The sequence below is a fragment of the Oncorhynchus masou genome, chromosome 9 (assembly GCF_036934945.1).
Source record: "Oncorhynchus masou masou isolate Uvic2021 chromosome 9, UVic_Omas_1.1, whole genome shotgun sequence".
Lineage (NCBI taxonomy): Eukaryota > Metazoa > Chordata > Actinopteri > Salmoniformes > Salmonidae > Oncorhynchus > Oncorhynchus masou.
In genome coordinates this window covers 63,367,378-63,390,716 of record NC_088220.1, presented here as the reverse complement: position 1 = coordinate 63,390,716, position 23,339 = coordinate 63,367,378, and the positions used below count along the sequence as shown (strand labels likewise).

The following is a 23,339-nucleotide window of genomic DNA, read 5'->3' as shown; positions in this document are numbered from 1 at the left end:
TTACCAGCTATTGTCAGCAAAAATGAAAAACAACAGGAGTGTGTGACAAAAAGAGAGCTCTTAAAATCTTAACACGTTCCACTTGCTTTCTGTGTTTTATGCGTAATGTAGAGTGGCGCTATTCCATCACATGCACTTTAACTTCAATGGATGAACAGAGGCAGAGTTTCCCCTGAAGGAAGTCAGTATCACTTCACCCCTGTAGGGATGGATGGGGGAAGGGAGTGATGGTGAGTGCATCTGAACAGACAGTGTGTGGGTGAAGAGAGAAACGGTACACTGTAGCTAAAACCAGCCTGCTTGGTTTTACAGTGCAGCTGAGCCCAGCATGCTTGGTTTTACACTGTAGCTGAGCCAAGCCGGCTTGGATTTACACTGTAGCTAAACCTAACCTGCTTAATTTGACACTCCCCCCATAACAAACAACAGCTCTTGTCATCAACAGCTCTTGTAATTTGAACAACTAACCTTACTGATTCGTTATTTTATTGATCATTGCCATGTCACGCTTATTCCAAGACAACCCAGCAAATTAACTTGTTTACCTGGCCATGAGACACTGGTGTCAAAATGAATGTCCCAGAGCTTCTTACTGCCTGATAAACGTTCTCTCGCCCACAGAACCTCATCCCGATTTCCTCCCATGACACCTGCTGACAGCTGCACTCCGTCTATGTCCCAAACAACACCCTAGTACCTTTATAGTGCACTACTTTTGATCAGGGTCTATGGGCTCTGGTCAAAAGTAGTAGACTTTATAGGGAATAAGGTACCTTTTGGGACAGTCTCTCTTTCCTATTTCACACTCCTCCATCTTCTCACCAGGAGGAGCAGAGTGCATGTATCCCAAATGGCACCCTGTTCCCTATATAGTGCACTACTTTTGACCAGGGCCCATTTGCAATGTAGATAAGGGGTTCACGTGGCCCCATTGAGCCACATTGATTGAGAGTCCAGTCAATGCTGACAACTTTTTCAAACTCTCCAATACACCTACAACCTCACAAGCCATCTTGAACTGCATTGGTCTTAACAAGGTCCTGCATAGTCTGCAGCAGACTGGTATTATAAGAAACTATGCGATTGGGGCAAAGGATACTAGTTAGGGACCACAGTAACAGACACCGATCTTGCTGAACCTCAGAATCATAAACAATATTCTAGTATCATAACAAAAAAGAGAAATAACAATAGGCTGCAAAACAGACTTTCTGGGTTCTTCATCCCTGTAGACAGAACACATTTCTAGGCCCAAGGCCATTTCAGGAAGCGGCCTCCTCCTTATCATCAAAGAGGGATCTAGAGCTGTAATCAGACTATTAGCGCTGGCTGACGTGACACCGCTGCTCTGATAATGCCATCAGAGTAGAGGGAGAGGCCGCTGGGCTGGCTGGGTCTAGGTGGTAGTCAGCATTAGTCACATCTCTCACGTCACACCAGGGCCTGTATGTATATAGAGTTTCAAGGTAAAAGTGCTGATTTAGGATCAGTTATGCCTTTTAGATTTCTAAGGTTACATGGATGGGTGGGGGTATGATCCTAGGTCAGCACTCCTACTCTGAAAAGTTGTAGAAATACAGCCCCAGACTCACTCCACTGGCAGAGAAGGAATCGAATCAGAGATGGAGCCCATTATCAAACTGGGAGAGGTGTTGCTAACAGAACGTGCTTAGATAAAGCAACTTAGCACCGATGCTACGATGGAAAGTTGGTTATCATGTAACTGCTATTACACATTGATAAGTAAAATACACCATGTACTGTTATACATTTTACATGAAACATTTCATTACAAGGAGAAATAAATACACAATTTTATTTTCTGCTCCTGTGTCACTGACAATTAAAGTACTGTACAAATAGGAAGGTACAGTACCAGTCAAACGTTGACACCTCTCATTCCAAGGTTTTTCTTTATTTGGACTATTTTCTACATTGTACACTGATAAGTCCAAATTTGAGATTATTGTGTCTTTGTGAGACGCAGAGTAGGTGAACGCTTGATCTCCGTATGTGTAGCTCCCACTGTGAAGCATGGTGGTGTGATGGTACATGCAGGTGACACTCTCAGTGATTTATTCAGAATTCAAGGCCCACTTAACCAACATGGCTACCACAGCGTTCTGCGGCGATACTCCATCCCATCTGGTTTGCACTTAGTGGGACTATCATTTGTTTTACAACAGGACAATGACCCAACACACCTCCATGCTGTGTAAGGGCTATTTGACCAAGAAGGAGAGTAATGGAGTGCTGTATCAGATGACCTGGCCTCCACAATCACCCAACCTCAACCCAATTGTGATGGTTTGGAATGAGTTGGATCACAGAGTGAAGGAAAAGTAGCCAACAAGTGCTCAGCATGTGGGAATTCCTTCAAGACCGTTGGAAAAGCATTCTAGGTGAAGCTGGTTAAGAGAATGCCAAGAGTGTGCAAAGCTGTCATCAAGGCAGCTACTTTGAAGAACCTAAAATATATTTGATTTTTTAAAAATACTTTTTTTCAATCCTACATGATTCCATGTGTTATTTCATAGTTTTGATGTCTTCTCTATTATTCTACAATGTAGAAAATAATACAATGAAGGAAAAACCCTTGAATGAGTAGGTGTGTCCAAACTTTTGACTGGTATTGTGTCAGTTTGGTTAGAACATATACAAAGGCAAGACTGATGCAAAAATGTAGGACCTGAAGTTGATAACAAATTCAGAGATACATGTAGTGTATGTGCTCGTCAAACATCTCAACGTCCTCCCTTCGCTGATATAACAACACTCTTCTGGGAAGACTTTCCACTAGTGTTTGGAACATTGCTGCGGGGACATGCTTCCATTCAGCCACAAGAGCATTAGTGAGGTCGGGCACTGATGTTGGGTGATTAGGCCTGGCTCACAGTCCGCTTTTCATTTTATCCCAAAGGTTTTTGATGGGGTTTATGTCAGGGCTCTATGCAGGCCAGTCATGTTCTTCCACACCGATCTCAACCAACCATTACATTTTTTTTACCCCTTTTCGTGGTTAGTAATTACTATCTTGTCTCATCGCTACAACTCCCGTACGGGCTCGGGAGAGACGAAGGTCGAAAGCCATGCGTCCTCCGAAACACAACCCAACCAAGCGCGCATCCAACCCAGAAGCTAGCCACACCAATGTGTCGGAGGAAACACTGTGCACCAGGCGACCTTGGTTAGCGTGCACTGCGCCCGGCCCGCCACAGGAGTCGCTGGTGCGCGATGAGACAAGGATATCCATACCGGCCAAACCCTCTCTAACCCGGATGACATCAGGCCAATTGTGCGTCGCCCCACGGACCTCCCAGTCGCGACCGGCTGCGATAGAGCCTGGGCGCGAACCCAGAGTCTCTGGTGGCACAGCTAGCACTGCGATGCAGTGCCCTAGACCACTGTACCACCCGGGAGGCCCGACAAACCATTTCTGTATGGACCTCTTTTTGTGCACGGGGGCAGTGTCATGCTGAAACAGGAAAGGGCCTTCCCCAAACTGTTACCACCAAGTTGGAAGCACAGGATCATATAGAATGTTATTGTATGCTGTAGCATTAAGATTTCCCTTCACTGGAACCAATGGGTCTAGACTGAACCATGAAAAACAGCCCTAGACCATTATTCCTCCTCCAAACTTTACAGTTAGTACTATGCATTCGGGCAGGTAGTGTTCTCCTGGCATCTGCCAAACCCAGAGTCGTCCATCGGTCTGCCAAGTGTGATTCATCACTCCAGAGTCCAATGGCGTTGAGCTTTACACCACTCCAGCCGACGCTTGACATTGCGCATGGTGATCTTAGACTTGAGTGCTGTTGCTCAGCCATGGAAACCCATTTCATTCAGCGCCCGATGAACAATTATTGTCCTGACGTCGCTTCCAGAGGCAGTTTGGAACTTGGTAGTGAGTGTTGCAACCGAGGACAGACAATGCTTAAGCGCTATTCGCTTCAGCACTCGCCGGTCTTGTGAGCTTGTGTGGCCTACCACTTCGCGGCTGAGCCGTTGTTGCTCCTAGACGTTTCCACTTCACAATAACAGCACTTACAGTTAACTGGGACAACTCTAGCAGGGCAGAAATTTGACAAACTGATTTAAGTCACTGAGCGCTTCAGTAAAGCCATTCTACTGCCAATGTTTGTCTATGGAGATTGCATGGCTGTGTGCTCAATTTTAAAACACCTGTCAGTAACGGGTGTGGCTGAAATAGCAGAATCAAATAATTTTAAGGGGTGTCCACATACTTTTGTAAATATAGTGTACAATTCTTTGTTTTTCTTTCAAAGGAAGGGCATTGAAACGTAGTTCTCACAGCACATGACAGCATCATTTCACCAAGACATGAGAATAAAACATGTCAGTTAGTGTCCAGTCCAGCCATGACCTCTGCTGGAACAGTTCTGACTCTGGATGTGTCCCAAATAGCACCCGGCTCTGGTCAGAAGTAGTGCACTATTTAGGGAATTGGGTTCCATTTATGACACAACCTTGGTCTCAGGCTGGCCTAGGCCTTGTTGATGTAGCCCTCCTTGATCAGGAAGTCGTAGAACTTGCGTGTCTTGTTGACGTCGATCTTGATGAGTGCCCGGGCCTGTGCCAGCCGTAGACCACCCTGCCGCCTGCACTCGTTCAGCAGGGCCTGCTTGTACTCCAGGTAGGCACCTGGCACCAGACGCACCACCTGGCACAGCTGCAGCCAGCCACAGTAGAGAGAGAGCGAGAGACACGCCATGTTACATCAACAAAATGCCAGTCGTGACTGCATCTCAAATACCACTGTATTCCCCATAGAGCAGCGCTCTCCAAGCCGTTTTCCTCAGAGGTGCTGTCCTGTAGGTTTTTCGCTACAACACCAGATTCTGATAATTAGATTGTTGATAAGCTGAATCAGGTTAGTTACAACTGGTTTTGGAGCAAAAACCTACAGGAGGACAGCTCTCCAGGAACAGAGTTCGAGCACTGCTATAGGGTATACTACTTTTTACCAGGGCCTACGAGGAAGAGGGTACCATTTAGGACACACTCTCTGTTAAGCCCATCATTTCCCGCCCTGGTGGGGCTGAGAGCCTTACATCCATAGAGATCCTAGAATTCATATGTAATGGAATGGATTCTGTGTGTACCTCTTTCTCCCTGTCGTTGAGCTTCTCGGTCCCTGGCAGGCCGGTCAGGTTGAGAGGAGGGGCGCTTCTCCTGCCTGTTACTGTGGAAAAATAACACTGTTTAACAGATCTAAAAAAAATACTATTCTATTATTGTTATAAATGACAAACTGATGGGTTGACAAAATCAGTTTGAGGAAAATAAAGACAAATATTTATGACAGGCAAATTAGTATAAATATAGCTGTGTGGAAATGACTGAGTACATAGATGTGTCCTATTTGTGCACTGGAGGTCACTGAATGACAACGGAAACAGGGAAGATAAAGCTAACAGACAAATAAGCATAACAGTCCTGTACGTTGACTGGATTTCTGGATGCGCATCTCTGAGAATACATTAATGTGACTGCACCTGGGACCATGAAAAAAAGAGGGGCAGCTGGGGAAGGAGAGGAAGGGAGGGAGAGGGAAAGGAAGAGAGTCCTTACCTGATGTGGTGATGACAACAGGAGTGATACCAGCATCACTGTGGAAAGAGAAGTGTCACTACAGGCAATGCACACACTTCACTCTCCGGGATCGTTGTCCACAGAGAGAATTAATCACTAGCAGTTCTGTTTTTTTTCATGAAGAATAATTATCAGAACACCCAAGAGCTGTGCTTAGGATAAACAAAAGGACAAGAACAGCTCTACATAAAAAATAATATATATTTAAAAAAAAAAATCAACAATCAAGCACTGCTTGTTGCAGTTAGAGCCAAGCACAGTAATAAACTGCAGAAGTGGGTGGTATCTCAGTTACAGCCCGGATTCAAATAGTCAACTAATCATCAAGCCATTGATTAGTAGAATCAGGAGGGCTAGTGTTGGACTTAAACATGACCGTACAACCACATGGTCCAGAGGAATGGATTGTGAAACACTGGACAAAAGGGTAAGAGGACGGGGCTCACATGGCAGCCTGTTTGCTGAGCCACTGCTGGCAGGCCCGTCCGTCCTGAATGTACTGTAGCACATCAACTAGCATGGTCCTCTTCATCCGCCCGCACGTGCTTCACACGCTCATACACCTTGGCACCTGCAGGGGGACACAGAGGAGGGAGGGGGTTACTGGTGCAGTCAGCCCTGGGTCCTGGCTGACACAAGGAAGTTACTAATGAGGCTCTGCCTCTGTCCAAAATTGAACCCTTTTCCTACATAGTTCACAATTTGACCAGCGCTGTATGGGCTCTGGTCAAAAGTAATGCACTAAATAGGGAATAGGGTGCCATTTGGGACACAGGTTTCGAGGGGGACTGTCTGGCAGTAGGGGGGGGGGGACAGGGTTATATGGGTAGACTGGACTCACTGCAGAAAGAATGGATGCCTGCTCTCTTGTACTCCTGCAGCCTGCCAATCTCTCTCCTCAGCTCAAACTCCACTGAAAGACAAGGATGACATGAGGTCAGAAAGGCCTGTCCACTCACCTCACCGGTCTATACTGCAGACAGGGACAGACACTTAATCCCTCAGACCTGTGCCTACCAACATCAGATCAGAGTTGTAACCCAGGCAGGCTCTACCTCTAATGCTGCTCTCTCTGACACAAAGGAGTAGTGCCATGCTATCCTGAAGCCCAAGCCCTTTAATCAGAACGAGATGTCTCAGCCCCAGACAGTCATGTGACCTCCAGCAGGCCAGCTGCTGAGATCTGCTGTGTAAGGACAGGAGGTAATCTAATAGGCTCATTACCACAGCGATGAACTTAGTGTTACCAAGTTTATTAAAGACAAGGGATTATAGAATGTGTGACTGTGGAGGTAGAAGGGTTGGAAGAAACTGAATTCTGTAGGTGTGAACATCAAATGACTACTGTGTGTGCGCATTATAATGTCATACTCACATGCATGACCCTCTATGAACTTGTCGTGTTCGATAGGGCCCACCACCCTGGCGAAACGTCTCATAGCATCATACAGATCCTGTACCTCCTTAGGGTAGCGATGCTCCAGGACTGGAAGATAAAAAGACAATGGTCGCGAGACGTAATTGTAGAGCAGGACTGCCCAACCCTCTTCCTGGAGATCTACCGTCCTGTGTAGGTTCAGTCTAACACTACATACCCGACACGGCCAGTTAAGGTCTTGGTGAGCAGCTAATAAGTAGAATGAGGTGGTAAATTAGAGTTGGACTGTAAACCCGGTAGATCTCCAGGAAGAGGGTCTGGCAGCCCTGTTGTAGAGGATATGACAGCAGTGATCTGTATTACATTCAATCTTGGTAGATTAGAGGCTTTTGAGGAACACCAGAGGAGAACATGTCCAGACATTGCACATTAAGTGACCCCCTTGCATCACTGAGATAAGCCGTTCATGGCCACAGCAGGTTAAAAGCTCCCCCGATGGGCATTTGAACATAACAAGATTCAACAACTGGAGACAAACTCAACACGTTCCACAGACATATGACCAACATAAATAGAATGTGTCCCTGAACAGGGGGGGGGGGGTCAAAATCAAAAGTAACAGTCAGTATCTGGTGTGGCCACCAGCTGCATTAAGTACTGCAGTGCATCTTCTAATGGACTGCACCAGATTTGCCAGTTCTTGCTGTGAGATGTTACCCCTCTTCCACAAAGGCACCTGCAAGTTCTCGGACAGTTCTGGGGGGAATGGCCCTAGCCCTCACCCTCGGATCCAACAGGTCCCAGACATGCTCAATGGGATTGAGATCCAGGTTCGTCGCTGGCCATGGCAGAAAACTGACGTTCCTGTCTTGCAGGAAATCACGCACAGAACGGGCATTGAACAGGTGGCATTGTCATGCTGGAGGGTCATGTCAGGATGAGCCTGCAGGAAGGGTACCACATGAGGGAGGAAGATGTCTTCCCTGTAACACACAGCGTTGAGATTGCCTGCAATGACAACAAGCGCAGTCCAATGATGCTATTACACACCACCCCAGACCATGATGGACCTTCCACCTCCAAATCGATCCCGCTCCAGAGTACAGGCCTCGGTGTAACGCTCATTCCTTCGACAATAAACACGAATCCGACCATCACCCCAGGTGAGACAAAACCGTGACTCGTCAGTGAAGAGGACCTTTTGCCAGTCCTGTCTGGTCCAGCGACGGTGGGTTTGTGCCCGGTGAGGACCTGCCTTACAACAGGTCTACAAGCCCTCAGTCCAGCCTCTCAGCCTATTGCGAACAGTCTGAGCACTGATGGAGGGATTGTGCATTCCTGGTGTAACTCAGGCAGTTGTTGCCATCCTGTACCTGTCCCGCAGGTGTGATGTTCGGATGTATCGTTCCTGTGCAGGAGTTACACGTGGTCTGCCACTGCGAGGACGATCAGCTGTCCATCCGGTCTTAGGCATCTCACAGTACAGATATGGCAATTTATTGCCCTTACCACATCTGCAGTCCTCATGCCTCCTTAAAGCATGCCTAAGGCACGTTCACACAGATGAGCAGGGACCCTGGGCATCTTTCTTTTGGTGTCTTTCAGAGTCAGTAGAAAGGCCTCTTTAGTGTCCTAAGTTTTCATAACTGTAACCTTAATTGCCATCTGTAAGCTGTTAGTGTCTTAACAACTGCTCCACAGGTGCATGTTCGTTAATTGTTTATGGTTCATTGAACAAGCATGGGAAACAGTGTTTAAACCTTTTACAATTAAGAACTGTGAAGTTATTTGGATTTTTACAAATTATCTTTGAAAGACAGGGTCCTGAAAAAAAAGGGACATTTCTTTTTTTGCTGAGATAAATATATATATATATTTATTTATTGAGTGGACTCTCGTGGCTTTGCAGACATGGTGATTTCTATATTCTGTACACAATGAATGTGGGGTAGTATGACAGCAGCTCAAGGCTGGTACAGCTTTGTCTATCTGCAAGCTGGCAGCAAGAGTTTCTCTTTGATTTAGTGGCTGTACAGTGATGAGAATGTGTCTGACATGCACACACAGGTAGAGTCAATGTCCTGCGGAGTCAAAGATTTGAAACACTCCATAACAGGAATGGGCTGGATTGGTGGTACTGATGCCGATAAGAAGAGTGAGATGGTTTGTTCAAACTGCCTGGAGCAACAGCATGATCAGCATAGGCACGACACTGTGAGCCTCCCAGGCTTGGACACTGCTTCCATTACCGTATGACTAACACACACACACACACACACACACACACTTTGACAGTCTCCATGACAACCACGCTGCAGCTCTACCGCAACTCTGGGTTCTCTTTTGTCTTGAAAGACTAACGAGATAGGAGGAGAGATGGGGAGGAGGGCCGTAGTGACTGGAGACTGGTAAATAAAACATAAGGGTGTCCTTTTCCACCCCTAAAACTACAGCCAATTTCCCAGAGCATCACCTGGAGATAACACTGCACTGGGCAGTAATGGAAAAAGAGGAACTGATTGTATAAATCTATTCAGGGAGTCTCTTGCGGTCCCATCTCCCATGAATAAAAAGCGGGACACACAAATGTATTATATTACCAAGCTAGATGAAAAACTGCCCATGGAGAGGGGATCAATAAGAGCTCACAAATCTCCAATACAGTTGGTCATTAGACCTGCAGTGTTCATTTCATAGGCATCTATTCATAGTGGAGCAATAATTATGCTGCGGCATGCTCTGGCACACGTCGCACTGGGCTATTCTCAGCTTCCAGCGTAAATAAAAGCACAGGCAGTGCCTCCAGGGTCCCTCGGGTTACTGTTGATCATTATTGCAACAGTTGTTTACATACAACCATGGATACATAACGCATACTCAGTCTGGGCGTTATAGTAACGCCTGGACTCCTGGTTGTTCTGCAGCCCAGTTCTAATCTGTTAGGAGAGCACTTACTCTGGAACTTCCGCAGGTTGATCAGTCCATGGTCCCTGATGATCCTGTAAGACAACATTAAGACACCAAAGTCAAATATATGGACACGTCCATTGGTGAATACCAGCCAATTCTCAGGCCGGTAGAGAGAGTGAAAACAGCAGAGGGTTTAGACTGACATTTATTGAATGAGTGATGGTACCTTATATCTGCTAAACCTGAACCGCATACACTACATGACCAAAAGTATGTGGCCACCTGCTTGATAACCATCTCATTCCAAAATCATGCGCATTAATATGGATTTGGTCCACCTCCCATTTGCTGCTAAAAAACAGACTCCACTTTTCTGGGAAGGTTTTCCACTAGCTGTTGAAACATTGGCCGAAAGGTAGCAAATCCCTGCAGCACGGGGGCATTGTCATGCCGACACAGGAAAGGGCCTTCCCCAAACTGTTGCTACCAAGTTGGAAGCACAGAATAGTCTAGAATGTCATTGTATGCTGTAGCGTTAAGATTTCCCTTCACTGGAACTAAGAGGTCTTGCCCAAACCATGAACAGCCCCAAACCATTATTCCTCCTCCACCAAAAACTTTAGTTGGCTTTATGCATTTGGACAGGTTGCATCTCCTGGCATCCGCCAAACACAGATTCGTCCGTCGGACTGCCAGATGAAGCGAGATTCATCACTCCAGAGAACGCGTTACCACTACTCCAGAGTCCAATGGTGGTGAGCTTTAAACCACTCAGCAAATGCTTGGCATTGTGCATGGTGATCTTAGGCTTGTGTGCAGCTGGAAACACATTTCATGAAGCTCCTGAGTCCTGACAGACAGTTCTTGTGCAGAGGTTGCTTCCAGAGGCAGTTTGGAACTCGTTAGTAAGTGTGGAAACCAAGAACAGACGATTTTTAAGCACTACGCAATTCAGCACTCAACAGTCGTGTTCTGTAAGCTCGTGTGTCCTACCACTTCGCAGCTGAGCCTGTTGCTCCTAGACGTTTCCACTTCACAATAACACAGTTGACCGAGGCAGCTCGAGCAGGGCAGAAATTTGATGAACTGACTTGTTGAAAGGTGGCATCCTATGACAGTGACACATTGAAAGTCACTGAGCTCTTCAGTAAGGCCATTCTATTGCCAATGTTTTTCTATGGAGATTATTTTTTTTTTTACACCTTTATTTAACTAGGCAAGTCAGTTAAGAACAAATTCTTATTTTCAATGACGGCCTAGGAACAGTGGGTTAACAGTCCAACGCTCTAACCACTAGGCTACCCTGCTGCCCCGCATGGCTGTGTGCTCAATTTTATACACCTGTCAGCAACAGGTGGCTGAAATAGCCAAAACCACTAATTTAAAAGGAGTGTCCACATACTTCTGTATATATAGTGTAGCTTGAAGATACGGTTGTGAGAACAGCTTTGCAACAAGTAGGCTTCCTATGCTGTGCAACAGGACCTGACAGTGGGGCGTACTGAGTTTGAACTATGTGGCCTGCAAGTCAAGTCATGTCACCAGCTCGGGGTGGGAGTCATTGGGCAGACGAGCAGTGTTACATCCCAAATGGCCCCCTAGTCTCTACATAGTGCACTAATTTTGATGGGCCCTGGTCAAAAGTAGTGCACTATGTAGGGACTAGGGGGCCATTTGAGAGGAGACAAACATGCACGGTACTGGGAGCTCTGGCCAGCTAACATACAATACACACCCCACATGCCATACCACAGAGTTAGGGGAATAGCAACTCATTATGTTTGATTTAGTGATGGATGTATTACCACATGAATGGACTGACCACCGTGGCCAAGACCAGTACTGACACACACTGAAGGGGGCTGAGGACGGAGTTTGACAATTCATGAACGTCTCAAATCTAAAAAATAAAATAAATAAAAAGTGACCAGGTCAAATAATACTCAAATTTGACAGTTGTGCAATGTCTAAGCCTTTCAGAATTCATAGCAACCGATGATTCTGAACCAGTGCTTCAGTGATTATGGTAATAGGCTAGTGTCAGTAGACTGTTGTGTTACTTGTGTAGGTATCACATTTCCAATTTTGGAAAGCAATTAAATGTTCTTGTGGAAACATTTGCAGAGTGTTTTAGGCATATGATGAAAGGCAAAGATTCTAAGATATTTGAGGCCATCTAGTGGCTGAATAAGCCCCTTACATCAGAGTTAAAACATTTCAACTTACTTTCTTCTACCTCTCTCCTTTAACCTTGAATGGTATATGTCAAAAACAGCAATCTTCAACGCTAGATTGAACCAGAAACATATGTCAGACAAAGCAATGAGGATATTTTGTACAATAAACATACACTTCCAATCTCTATTGAAAGCAGGGTTGGACTTTACTTTCAATTCAAATACAATTATAGCACTATCAACACACCATGTAGTAGGTCTGAGTCATCATCCACAAAATCAATGTCTTTCAGATCCCACTCAGCATAGTTGTCGAATTCCTAGACAGGATGACAAATAACAGGAGGGGACCACAGAAGGACAAGGAGATGAGTAAGAGTTCAATAGGACTGCAGAAAGATGGCCCTTGGGAGAACTAATATCTTCATTTATGCATACAAAAGCAGGGTGGCAAGGGTTATGTCTTGGTTATCGTTAAGTAGTTACAATGATTCTAATTAGAATGTGCCAGGAGTATGAGGACATGCTCATTATGACATGGGGAAATGTTTTTGGCAGAAGAAGAGAAAAAGTGAATGTCTGACTATGGCTTGTGAGATTAGAACAACTAAAGGCATGGATGCTTTAAGACCCTAGTTCCCCTCACCTCCATGAAGTCTGCTCGAGCAGGCATGTATCCAGCCATGTCTCGAGACAACAGAGAGTCAAAGGTGGGCCTGGGGGGATCGTCAGTGGCTGGGAGGAAAACCAACATAGTACTTATACCTAGTGCTCTGAAATGGCCCTCATGATAAACACGTTACTGCTGTGTAAGAAAGCAAGCACAAATGAGGAACGATGTCGTTGCATATCAGATAAATCATAAAAGCCATGTATTCCTCCCTGCCTTTATCAGCTGGAAATCATACACAGAAGTCTAATTAAGCAATAAGGCCCGAGGAGGTGTGGTATATGGCCAATATACCGCGGCTAAGGGCTGTTCTTAAGCATGACGTAGTGTGGAGTGCCTGGACACAGCCCTTAGCTGTGGTATATTGGCCATATATCACAAACCCCCATGGTGCATTATTGCTATTATAAACTGGTTATCAACGTAATTACAGCAGTAAATATACATGTTTTGTCATACGGTCTGATATAAAACAGCTGTCAACCAATCAGCATACAGGGTTCGAACCACCCAGTTTACAATTTATTTTGAAGCATAGCCTAAATTGTGTTTGTTGTATGGCTTCAGAATTCTATAATAACGTGTATGACAAAAACTCTCCTTATTACTATGGAGGGAGAAGTCCAGAGGAGTAGGTGTGTTGCTTGCGTATACTGACGTTTGAAGGGAATGGCTGTGTCTGCAGTACGGGCCTCCTCTATCTGTCTGAGATTTAGCAGGGTGGAGGAGAACAAGGGGTTGTTGATGAAGTTCTTCATGTAGTGGGCCTCACACTCCTCCTTGCTTTTGGTGCGCATCTGATATGCTACATCCTGCCTGTGCAGAGTCAAATAGAAAAGTGATAGTTATGTTTTTTGTAATAAATTTGAACATGTTTATATTGATATTGGCAGACAGTACACGAGAGTGCTGCTACGAAACAAGTTAGACTGCAAATGGCCCCTCGTCTGCAAGTTTGTAATATATGACGAGAGAGAGAGCGATTGTGTGTGTACTAACCAGTTCCCAAAGCCACAGTCCATAACTGCTTCAAGTACAGCCATCTCTTCCTGCGCTGTCCAGCCAGGTTCCACCACAGGGAAGTCTGACGTCTGTGTGAAGGGGAGGCATGGTATTGAGCATGGTCACTTGGGGGGGGGGGGGGGGTAGTGTCAGTAGAGTTATCAAGTTAGGCAAAATGTATTAACAGTTTTATGCACATGCCAGAGGATGCAATGTGCACCCCTCACCTGGAGACATAGAAGGAAGGGTGAGGGTCCACACTCAGCACATTTTATGTAGGGTTCGACCAGGTTAGATGAGCAACCTCGACATGGGGGCTTGTCAGAAGGGTCATCTGAAAATAAGTCAGAGTAACGTCCAAAACTGGCCAATTCTATTGGTAACCATATGCAGACGTTAGCAACTAGAAATCTTCTGTTAAAATATGTATTATTGGTCAGATTTAAAGCAAGCATCACAGGTTTAGCAGTAGCTAACAGAAGGTGCATTCAGGAAGTAGTCAGACCCCTTGACTTTTTCCACATTTTGTTAAGTTACAGCATCATTCTAAAATTGATTCAATTGTCCCCCCCCCCCTTCAATCTACACACAATATACCATATTGACAAAGCAAAAACAGGTCTAGAATGTTTAGCAAATGTATTAACAATAAACTGAAATATCACATTTACAAGTATTCAGACCCTTTACTCAGTTGAAGCACCTTTAGCAGCGATTACAGCCTCAAGTATTCTTGGGTATGATGCTACAAGCTTGGCACATCTGAATTTGGGGAGTTTCTCCCATTCTTCGCTGCAGATCCTCTCAAGCTCCGTCAAGTTTTAAGGAGGCGCGTCGCTGCATAGCAATTTTTGACCTCACGGCTTGGTTTTTGCCCTGACATGCACTGTCAACGGTGGGACCTTATATAGACAGGTGTGTTCCTTTCCAAATCAATTTAATTTACCGCAGGTGGACTCCAATCAAGCTGTAGCAACATCTCAAGGATGATCAATTTCGACAGGATGCACCAGAGCTCAATTTCAATGTTTTTGTGTTGATTGATGAAGGAAAACAATTTAATTTTAGAATAAGGCTGTAATGTAACAAAATATGGGTAAAGTCAAGGGGTCTGAATACACTGTAACTAGCGTAGGCCCTTCAAGTCGGAAGCTAGCTGACAATTATGTAGCTAACAGAGACGCATTGGTTAGCTAGCTACAGTAGCTGGTTGAATCGATTAGCTAGCAGAAGGCAAATACATAGTTAGCTAAAATGGATAATTGTTAGCTAGCTGGGCTAGACTTCTATCTAGCTATATGTAGCTAATGTTGCGTTAGTGCGACGAGCTGAGCAGATAGTTAGATGGAAAACCATATCTCGTGCAAACTCGTTTTCAGCCGTGTTTGAGCGCTGTTGCTATCTGTGCAATTTAGCCAACACTTACTTCCAAAACATGCCAAGCGGTCCATAAGGTCAACAAATCAGCTGAAGCCCGAATATGTTGTTTGTTGCCAATGTATTGCTTCGCGTTTGATTCAGCGTGTCTGAAAAGGAAGCATTTGCGCAACTTTGTTGATTCTCTGGCTGGATGGATGCAATTTATTCGCGCAAACGCTGCACCGTTCATGCTCAAAAGTAAAGCAATTTAAGGTTAACTAATCTATCGGAAAACACCGATTATCTGCAACCAGAGTTGGACCACCAAAGCAATATTGGTGTTTTTTTATGATTGAGTGGAACATGAAAATACCATCCCATTGAGAGAATGCCAAGAGTGTGCAAAGCTCTCATCAAAGCAATGGGTGGCTACTTTGAAGAATATGGAATATAAAATATATTTTGATTTGTTTAACACTTTTTTTAGTTACTGAATGATTCCATATGTTATTTCATAGTTTTGATGTCTTCAATATTATTCTACAATGTAGAAAATAGTCAAACTTTTGACTGGTACTATATATGTATATACATTTTTTTCTTCTTTTAACTCTACCACCCCTCCCCTAATTGGAGTAAACTAATGAACACATTTTTTTCAGTATTACTTTAGTGCCTTGTAAACAGGATACATGTTTTTGGAATATTTTATACTGTACAGGCTTCCTTTTCACTCTGTCATTTAGGTTAGTATTGTGGAGTAACTAAAATGTCAGTTTTCTCCTATCACAGCCATTAAACTCTAACTGTTTTAAAGTCACCATTGACCTCATATAAAAATCCCTGAACATTTTCCCTCCTCTCCAGCAACTGAGTTAGGAAGGACACCTATACCTTTGTAGTGATTGGGTGTATTGATACACACTCCAAAGGATTTGAGTCCCTGGCGGCGTAGTGTGTTACTGATGGTAGGCTTTGTTACTTTGGTCCCAGCTCTCTGCAGGTCATTCACTAGGTCCCCCCGTGTGGTTCTGTGATTTTTGCTCACCGTTCTTGTGATCATTTTGACTCCATGTGGGGGTGGAGCCCCAGATCGAGGGAGATTATCAGTGGTCTTGTATGTCTTCCATTTCCTAATAATTGCTCCCACAGTTGATTTCTTCAAACCAAGCTGCTTACCTATTGCAGATTCAGTCTTCCCAGCCTGGTGCACGTCTACAATTTTGTTTCTGGTGTCCTTTGACAGCTCTTTGGTCTTGGCCATAGTGGAGTTTGGAGTGTGACTGTTTGAGGTTGTGGACAGGTGTCTTTTATACTGATAACAAGTTCAAACAGGTGCCATTAATACATGTAACGAGTGGAGGACAGAGGAGCCTCTTAAAGAAGAAGTTACAGGTCTGTGAGAGCCAGAAATCTTGCTTGTTTGTAGGTGACCAAATACTTATTTTCCACCATAATTTGCAAATAAATTCATTAAAAATCCTACAATGTGATTTTCTTCTCATTTTTTCTGTCATAGTTGAAGTGTACCTATGATGAAAATTACAGGCCTCTCTCATCTTTTTAAGTGGGAGAACTTGCACAATTGGTGGCTGACTAAATACTTTTTTGCCCCACTGTATAGCTAGTAATGGCATAGTCTTAGCACTGTCTGGTAACAAACCCAACAATCTGATTCATTCTGGAGTACAGAGACATTACTAGCTAACTATAAGAAAGTGTTTGACCTGTGGAATGTCCATGTCCTCTTTTTCTTCTTTTCAGGTCAGTGGGGTCATCAGAGTCCAGGTTCAGGTCAGCGGGGTCATCAGAGTCCAGGTTCAGGTCAGCGGGGTCATCTACTCCTGGGCTTCCCCTTGTTTAAGCCGGGCCTTGTTGGAGCAGAGAGGTCTGAGAGAGGTTATTAGCACGTTCATCCTCCTCTTGCTCGAAGTCTACTACCACCCAGAGCATGCCCACAGCCACAATGGCTGCAGGTCCCAGGGTAAGCAGAGTGCCTCTACTGGATTGTAGAAGGTCCCAGGGTAAGCAGAGTGCTCCTACTGGGTTGTAGGAGGTCCCAGGGTAAGCAGAGTGCCCCTACCGGGTTGTAGGAGGTCCCAGGGTAAGCAGAGTGCCTCTACTGGGTTGTAGGAGGTCCCAGGGTAAGCAGAGTGCCTCTACTGGGTTGTAGGAGGACCCAGGGTAAGCAGAGTGCCTCTACTGGGTTGTAGGAGGTCCCAGGGTAAGCAGAGTGCCTCTACTGGGTTGTAGGAGGTCCCAGGGTAAGCAGAGTGCCTCTACTGGGTTGTAGGAGGTCCCAGGGTAAGCAGAGTGCCTCTACTGGGTTGTAGGAGGACCCAGGGTAAGCAGAGTGCCTCTACTGGGTTGTAGGAGGTCCCAGGGTAAGCAGAGTGCCTCTACTGGGTTGTAGGAGGTCCCAGGGTAAGCAGAGTGCCTCTACTGGGTTGTAGGAGGTCCCAGGGTAAGCAGAGTGCCTCTACTGGGTTGTAGGAGGTCCCAGGGTAAGCAGAGTGCCTCTACTGGGTTGTAGGAGGTCCCAGGGTAAGCAGAGTGCCTCTACTGGGTTGTAGGAGGTCCCAGGGTAAGCAGAGTGCCTCTACTGGGTTGTAGGAGGTCCCAGGGTAAGCAGAGTGCCTCTACTGGGTTGTAGGAGGTCCCAGGGTAAGCAGAGTGCCCCTACTGGGTTGTAGGAGGTCCCAGGGTAAGCAGAATGCCTCTACTGGGTTGTAGGAGGTCCCAGGGTAAGCAGAGTGCCTCTACTGGGGTGTAGGAGTAACAGGAGTAACATCTTCTGGCTCTGCTACCTTACAGTGGGAGGCGTGGATCCATGTGTCTTTCCCTAAGCACTTTACCACCGTTGGGCTTGTGAGGGAGATTTGTTGTGGTCCCTTCCACCTGGGTTTTGAAGTTTCTTTACCTCTGCCGTGCCTCCTCACCATTACCCAATCTCAGGGCTGGAGATCGTGATGGGGACAGTCGTCTGGGGAGGTTAGGGCAGCAGAGACCTGTGAGTGAACAGCTTGAGTACAGTTAGTCAGAGTTATACTGTACATCATCATAGTGTCATCCAACAGATGCAGATCTGTGACTGCAGCTGGTGGCGATGCTGGGGTCCTCATGGGACAGGCCATGAGTACCTCATGTGGACTAAGTCCAGTTTTACTGACTGGGGTGGAACGCATTGAAAACAAGGCTATGGGTAGTGTATCCACCCAGGTAGTCCTGGTTGAGCACATATTTTTGCCAGTTTATTTTTCCGAACGCCATTGTAGTGTTCTACAAGTCCAGAATTTTCCGGTTGAAATGGTACATGCAAATTTCTCTTAACTTGCATCATGTTACACAGTTATTTTATTATCTTTGAGTTGAAATGTGTCCCCTTATCGCTATCTAGACTTTGGTATACCGAATCGTGCAACAATATCATGTAGCAGGCATTAAGACACAGTCTTTTCTTCCTTATTTAATGTGGGGAAGGCTTCAAGCCACTCTGTGATTCATGCGTCCAAGGTAACCCAACAGTGCCGGTTAAATAAAAATATAAACGATTCAGAACAAATAAAATTAGAATTACAACCCTTGATAACTCCATAAGGAAATACTTTTATCCCTTAAGGGATTTCAAGGAAGAGTCAAATAGACTAGAGACAGGTTTCCCTCATTCAGGGACAGCACTCCCTCCCTCTCTCCTTCACGGGGTCCGAATCACACTTAGAAAAATGTAGCAATTATAAAGTTCTTCAAAATTCTCAATGTTTACATATGAATTCAAAATGTCAAGCATTGTCCCTGATCTTTCTTGCGAGGGTGATCAGGCCTCACCAGAAAGTCAGAACAGAGGTCTTTCAATACCTGTTCTTTCCCTTTTCTTTCCATTTATTTCAGACTCATTGTTGTAAAACATTTCAAAGATTCTCTATAGCAGGTTTACATTGGGGTTTTCAGTACGTTTCTCATCAGGAGAACTTACATGTGTTCATCCAAAATTCAGACAATTGATACTTCAGTAAATTGCATTTGTGTGCCCTTGAAGGTACATCCTTTTTAGCCCATGAAGAACCTACTAAAACAAAGTAGAAAACCTACACAATAAACCAGACACGGTTTTAACACCACAAACAAATATTTATTTGTATAGAAGGGTGTGTGTTTGCAGATGTGTGTATCGGTAAAACAAAGGGCAAAAACAAGCCAATGGCCAGGCCTTACTTAATTTGGGGGCTCCCTTAACTGCCGGATACGGGTACCTTTATTGTAGCGGATCTGTAATGACAGACGCTGGGAGACGAGAAGCGAGTACAGGGTGTGGATTTAATAATAAATAGACATGAAACAAAACAAGAACAGCTTCTGAACAGGAGAAACATAACAGCATCAATGCTGACTCTGGAATGAATCTGAGGAAGTGACAGATATAGGGGAGGTAAATGATGTGATGGAGTCCAGGTGAGTCCCATAATTAAGCGCAGGTGTGTGTAATGATGAGTGCGCTGGTGACATTGAGCACCAGAGAGGGGGATCGGGAGCAGGTGTGACATTTACAGTATACTTTATAGTAATGCAGAGTCTCACAGAATTCGGTACTACTATGCCTAGATGTACCACCCTAATGGTGATCTCCCTCACAAGCCCAACGGTGGTAAAGTGGTAAAGACTGATCTATCATAGATCTAAAACTGAGATTAAAGATACAACTTCAACATTCACCTTCTGCTACCCTTTCTGTCAAGCCCTCTATGCATACAGTTTGACGCATATCTTCGATAAATCCAACTTAAAATGCCTCAGTCACACCAACAGCTTCATTGCGTTTTAGTACACCAGAAGTACATTCATTTCCAATGGAATGCTGCGTTTGACTTCCAGCATTGCGTTGCAGAGGCAGTTGCAGTGCGTTCTGTGTGGTGCATACATTGGATTTATCAACGTATGAGTCAAACTGTATGTGTAGACGGCTTGACAAAAATGGTAGCAGAAGGTGAACTTTTGTTGCACACATATCTAGACAATGCACAATGATGCTGTCAGTGTGATCAAGGCAATAATATTATGGCTAGTTCCTGCTCATATGTAATGAATTTTGAAGGCTAACTAATCTATCAGAAAAAAATATTATCTGCAACCAGAGTGGAATCACCAAAGCACTCTTGGTGTTTTATGATTTTGATTGGAACATGAAAAGGCCATCTCACTGCATAAGTAATAGCAAATATTTACTTAAATACAAAAACATACATTTCCTAGCTACCACACACACACACGTACACACACACACACATGCTTATACACACACACACACACACACACACACACACACACACACACACACACACACACACACACACACACACACACACACACACACACACACATATGCTTATACACACAAACACACATGCTTATACACACACACACACACACATGCTTATTCACACACACACACACACACACACATACATACATACATACATACATACATACATACATCTTAAAAGCAGCAGAAAATAGCAGCAGAAATGTTTTCAAAAGCAGCCTCTTCCTTCACTTAATCTCTTCTTCCAAGGCTACTGGAACTTTTCATACCTGATGTTATGACTGCTGCAACAACAGGACAGAACAGGTTAGAAGCACTCATGAAATGACAGATGATTATATCTGACTGAGAGTGATTCATTTGGTAAACACCACCACAGTTTAATCTCAGTTTTCGATCTATGATAGATCAGTCATAAAATGATGGTGTGCTTTCTGCATGGTATCATTTCATTTATCGGTGGCTGTGAATTCACACTTGGGGATTCTTGTGTACGTTATGTAATATAAATATGTTTACTAATGTTGCTGCTCTGTGTGCCTCCATTCTGTTTGAGCTATAACTAGATACCTTGCTTGATTGAAGGTATGGTTGTGCTTTTGTTCCCTCACTATTGTGAAACCCTACCATCATTGAAGAAGCTGGTGTTGAGGTGAATGCTGTGAGGAAGAGCCATCGGTATGAGGTAGAGCTGCCTGAACACAGTCTGGAGATGATCCTATTGAGATGAAGCCTAGATGAGGATGTATATCCACACCCGCCACCCCAGCCTGAAATGGGACCACCGCTGTTGTGAGGAGATTAGAATAAAGCGATAACAATATATATGACATGATATCATACCATGTTCACAGGTGGCAATTAGTACGATTTTGAAATCTCAAAACTTTAAGACAAACTAGTCGACTGAATACTTTCTAGTAGGCCATTTTAATTCCACTAGCTTTACTTACTGCTATTTACAGACACAGTTGATTCCACGTGGTTGTTCTGAATTCTAAAAAGAAAAAAAAGTAGACCTATGTATAAAAGATTTTTCAAGACACCTTAAGGTTCCTTACCATCACCAAATTCCAATCACTAAAACAAATACACAGACAACTCACAAGGCTGTGATGTTTAATTTCCAAGGAAGAAAATGTTTTTCATAATACACCTCTGTCTTTGTGCCAGATTGGTCTTCTTTACATTGTTGTGGGATCTAGAATTTTTTTGATGTCACAGCAAATATAAGCTAATTGAGTTACACATTAATTTAATATGTTATTTTAACATTTGAAATTCAGTGATGAGTAGTTGGACTGTTCAGTAGTTTAGTAGTTGAAACCAATACCGTTAGAGGTTGATGAGGATGGCAATTGTTATGATTCTGACCCTCAGAGGGGCCGGCATCTTGATTCTTCTCATGCTGTTCCTCACTCTGGGTCTGCAACATCACAAAATGCATTCATAACTTTACTCATCTCTGTTCTGAATAAAACATAATGGAAGTGAAAACTAAGTCTCAAACAAGCTTGAGGGTCAATTTACTCAACTCAATAAACTTTGTAGCAGTTTTGGGTGTGTTGGCTACCTTGGCCAAAACTGATTTCAGCTATCTTCTCATAGTGCCACGTTCTGACCTTAGTTCCTTTGTTTTGTCTTTGTTTCAGTATGGTCAGGGCGTGAGTTGGGGTGGGCAGTCTATGTTCTTTTTTCTATAATTTGGGATTTCTGTGTTTGGCCTGGTATGGTTCTCAATCAGAGGCAGCTGTCAATCGTTGTCCCTGATTGAGGACCATACTTAGGTAGCCTGGTTTCACCTTTGAGTTCTGGGTGATTATTTTCTGTTCTGTGTTTTGCTTCACCGTTCAGGACTGTTTGTTTTTGTCGTTTGATTGTTTTTGTTCAAGTGTTCAGTATTCGTATTAAATACAATATGGACTCTTACCACGCTGTGCATTGGTTTGACATTTCTTACTCCTCGTCAGAGGAGGACGAAGACAAGCGTTACACATAGGCTCTTCCCTGTGCTATGCCCTGGGGGATGAATGGTCGCTATAGCCTGCAGTTTTGTTAAACCTCCCGTCTACACTATTGTGCAAAATTACCAAATATTGTGGATTTATAGCAAAAATGCTATACGGTTTTGTTATTAGCTTGCACTTGTTGAGTAGCATAACACAAACATCATACTGTTGACTTCCTCCTAGACAAAAATCTACCTGCATGTATTCCCCATGTTTTGTATTCGGTGTGAATGTGGAAAGGGATTTCCCACAAACCTATGTCAGTACGTTGACTGTACGTTTGGCGTCACTGTGCATCATTTCCTTAACCTTAACTCTTAGTATTTAGTAACTATGTAACAAACCGTATATATTTTTAAGACAGTTCTGTATTTTGAATGTTTAACTTTAACTGATTGAAACCATAAAGTTCATCAGCTTCCTTACCTTGTGGTGGTTCTCTTCTCCAAACTTAAAGTCTTGTTGACATGAATCCTTGAGTAAGTTACTTATTGTGCCAAATGTTGTTCATTGTCCTATTCCCGAGTCAAATAAGGCTGTATATGCTATGTCTGGGAGCTTTTGAAAAAGTGTTCTTCCTACTAAAACCTGTTTCGCTTGAAGGAGTGTCCTCCTTTAATGATAGATAAAATAGGAAGACACTTATGGGATATGTAAATGACTGCATTATTACTCTGCATTATGACTGCACTATTTAACTCATGCCAAACATATGTTCTTGTTTCATAACATTGACAGCTCTGTGCGGTGGTGCCTAGTTTCCATTTGTGTCATGACTGAGTTAAAGCTGCAGCTAGTTATGTTGCAAGAGGAAATTAAACATTGATCAGAAGTAAACAACCATAGTCATCATTATTGAGAAATAAACAGAATTCATTCCCACTTTTTTATTTAATAAAAC

General features: G+C 44.1%; 1 protein-coding gene and 2 long non-coding RNA genes across 3 annotated transcripts; 1 reads left to right on the top strand and 2 right to left on the bottom strand.

Annotated features, from left to right (window-relative positions):
- Positions 1-1,801: 1,801 nt before the first annotated feature.
- On the bottom strand, positions 1,802-15,355 carry LOC135546444 (transcriptional adapter 2-alpha-like). Its single transcript, XM_064974866.1, is given in 15 exon segments — positions 1,802-4,693; positions 5,127-5,206; positions 5,596-5,633; positions 6,063-6,152; positions 6,154-6,187; positions 6,458-6,529; positions 6,992-7,102; positions 9,950-9,993; positions 12,131-12,191; positions 12,329-12,401; positions 12,728-12,816; positions 13,410-13,567; positions 13,751-13,842; positions 13,981-14,087; positions 15,180-15,355. Coding segments are annotated over 15 exon segments (1,260 nt in total). The 5' UTR covers positions 15,205-15,355; the 3' UTR covers positions 1,802-4,507.
- Positions 14,557-22,358, top strand: LOC135546445 (uncharacterized). The gene is made up of 3 exons (XR_010456583.1): positions 14,557-14,668; positions 16,877-17,096; positions 21,068-22,358. It is a non-coding gene; the product is annotated as an uncharacterized LOC135546445 (long non-coding RNA).
- Positions 19,466-23,064, bottom strand: LOC135546446 (uncharacterized). Its single transcript, XR_010456584.1, has 4 exons — positions 22,865-23,064; positions 21,763-21,855; positions 21,057-21,426; positions 19,466-20,713 (listed from the first exon to the last, which is right to left on the bottom strand). It is a non-coding gene; the product is annotated as an uncharacterized LOC135546446 (long non-coding RNA).
- Positions 23,065-23,339: the final 275 nt, after the last annotated feature.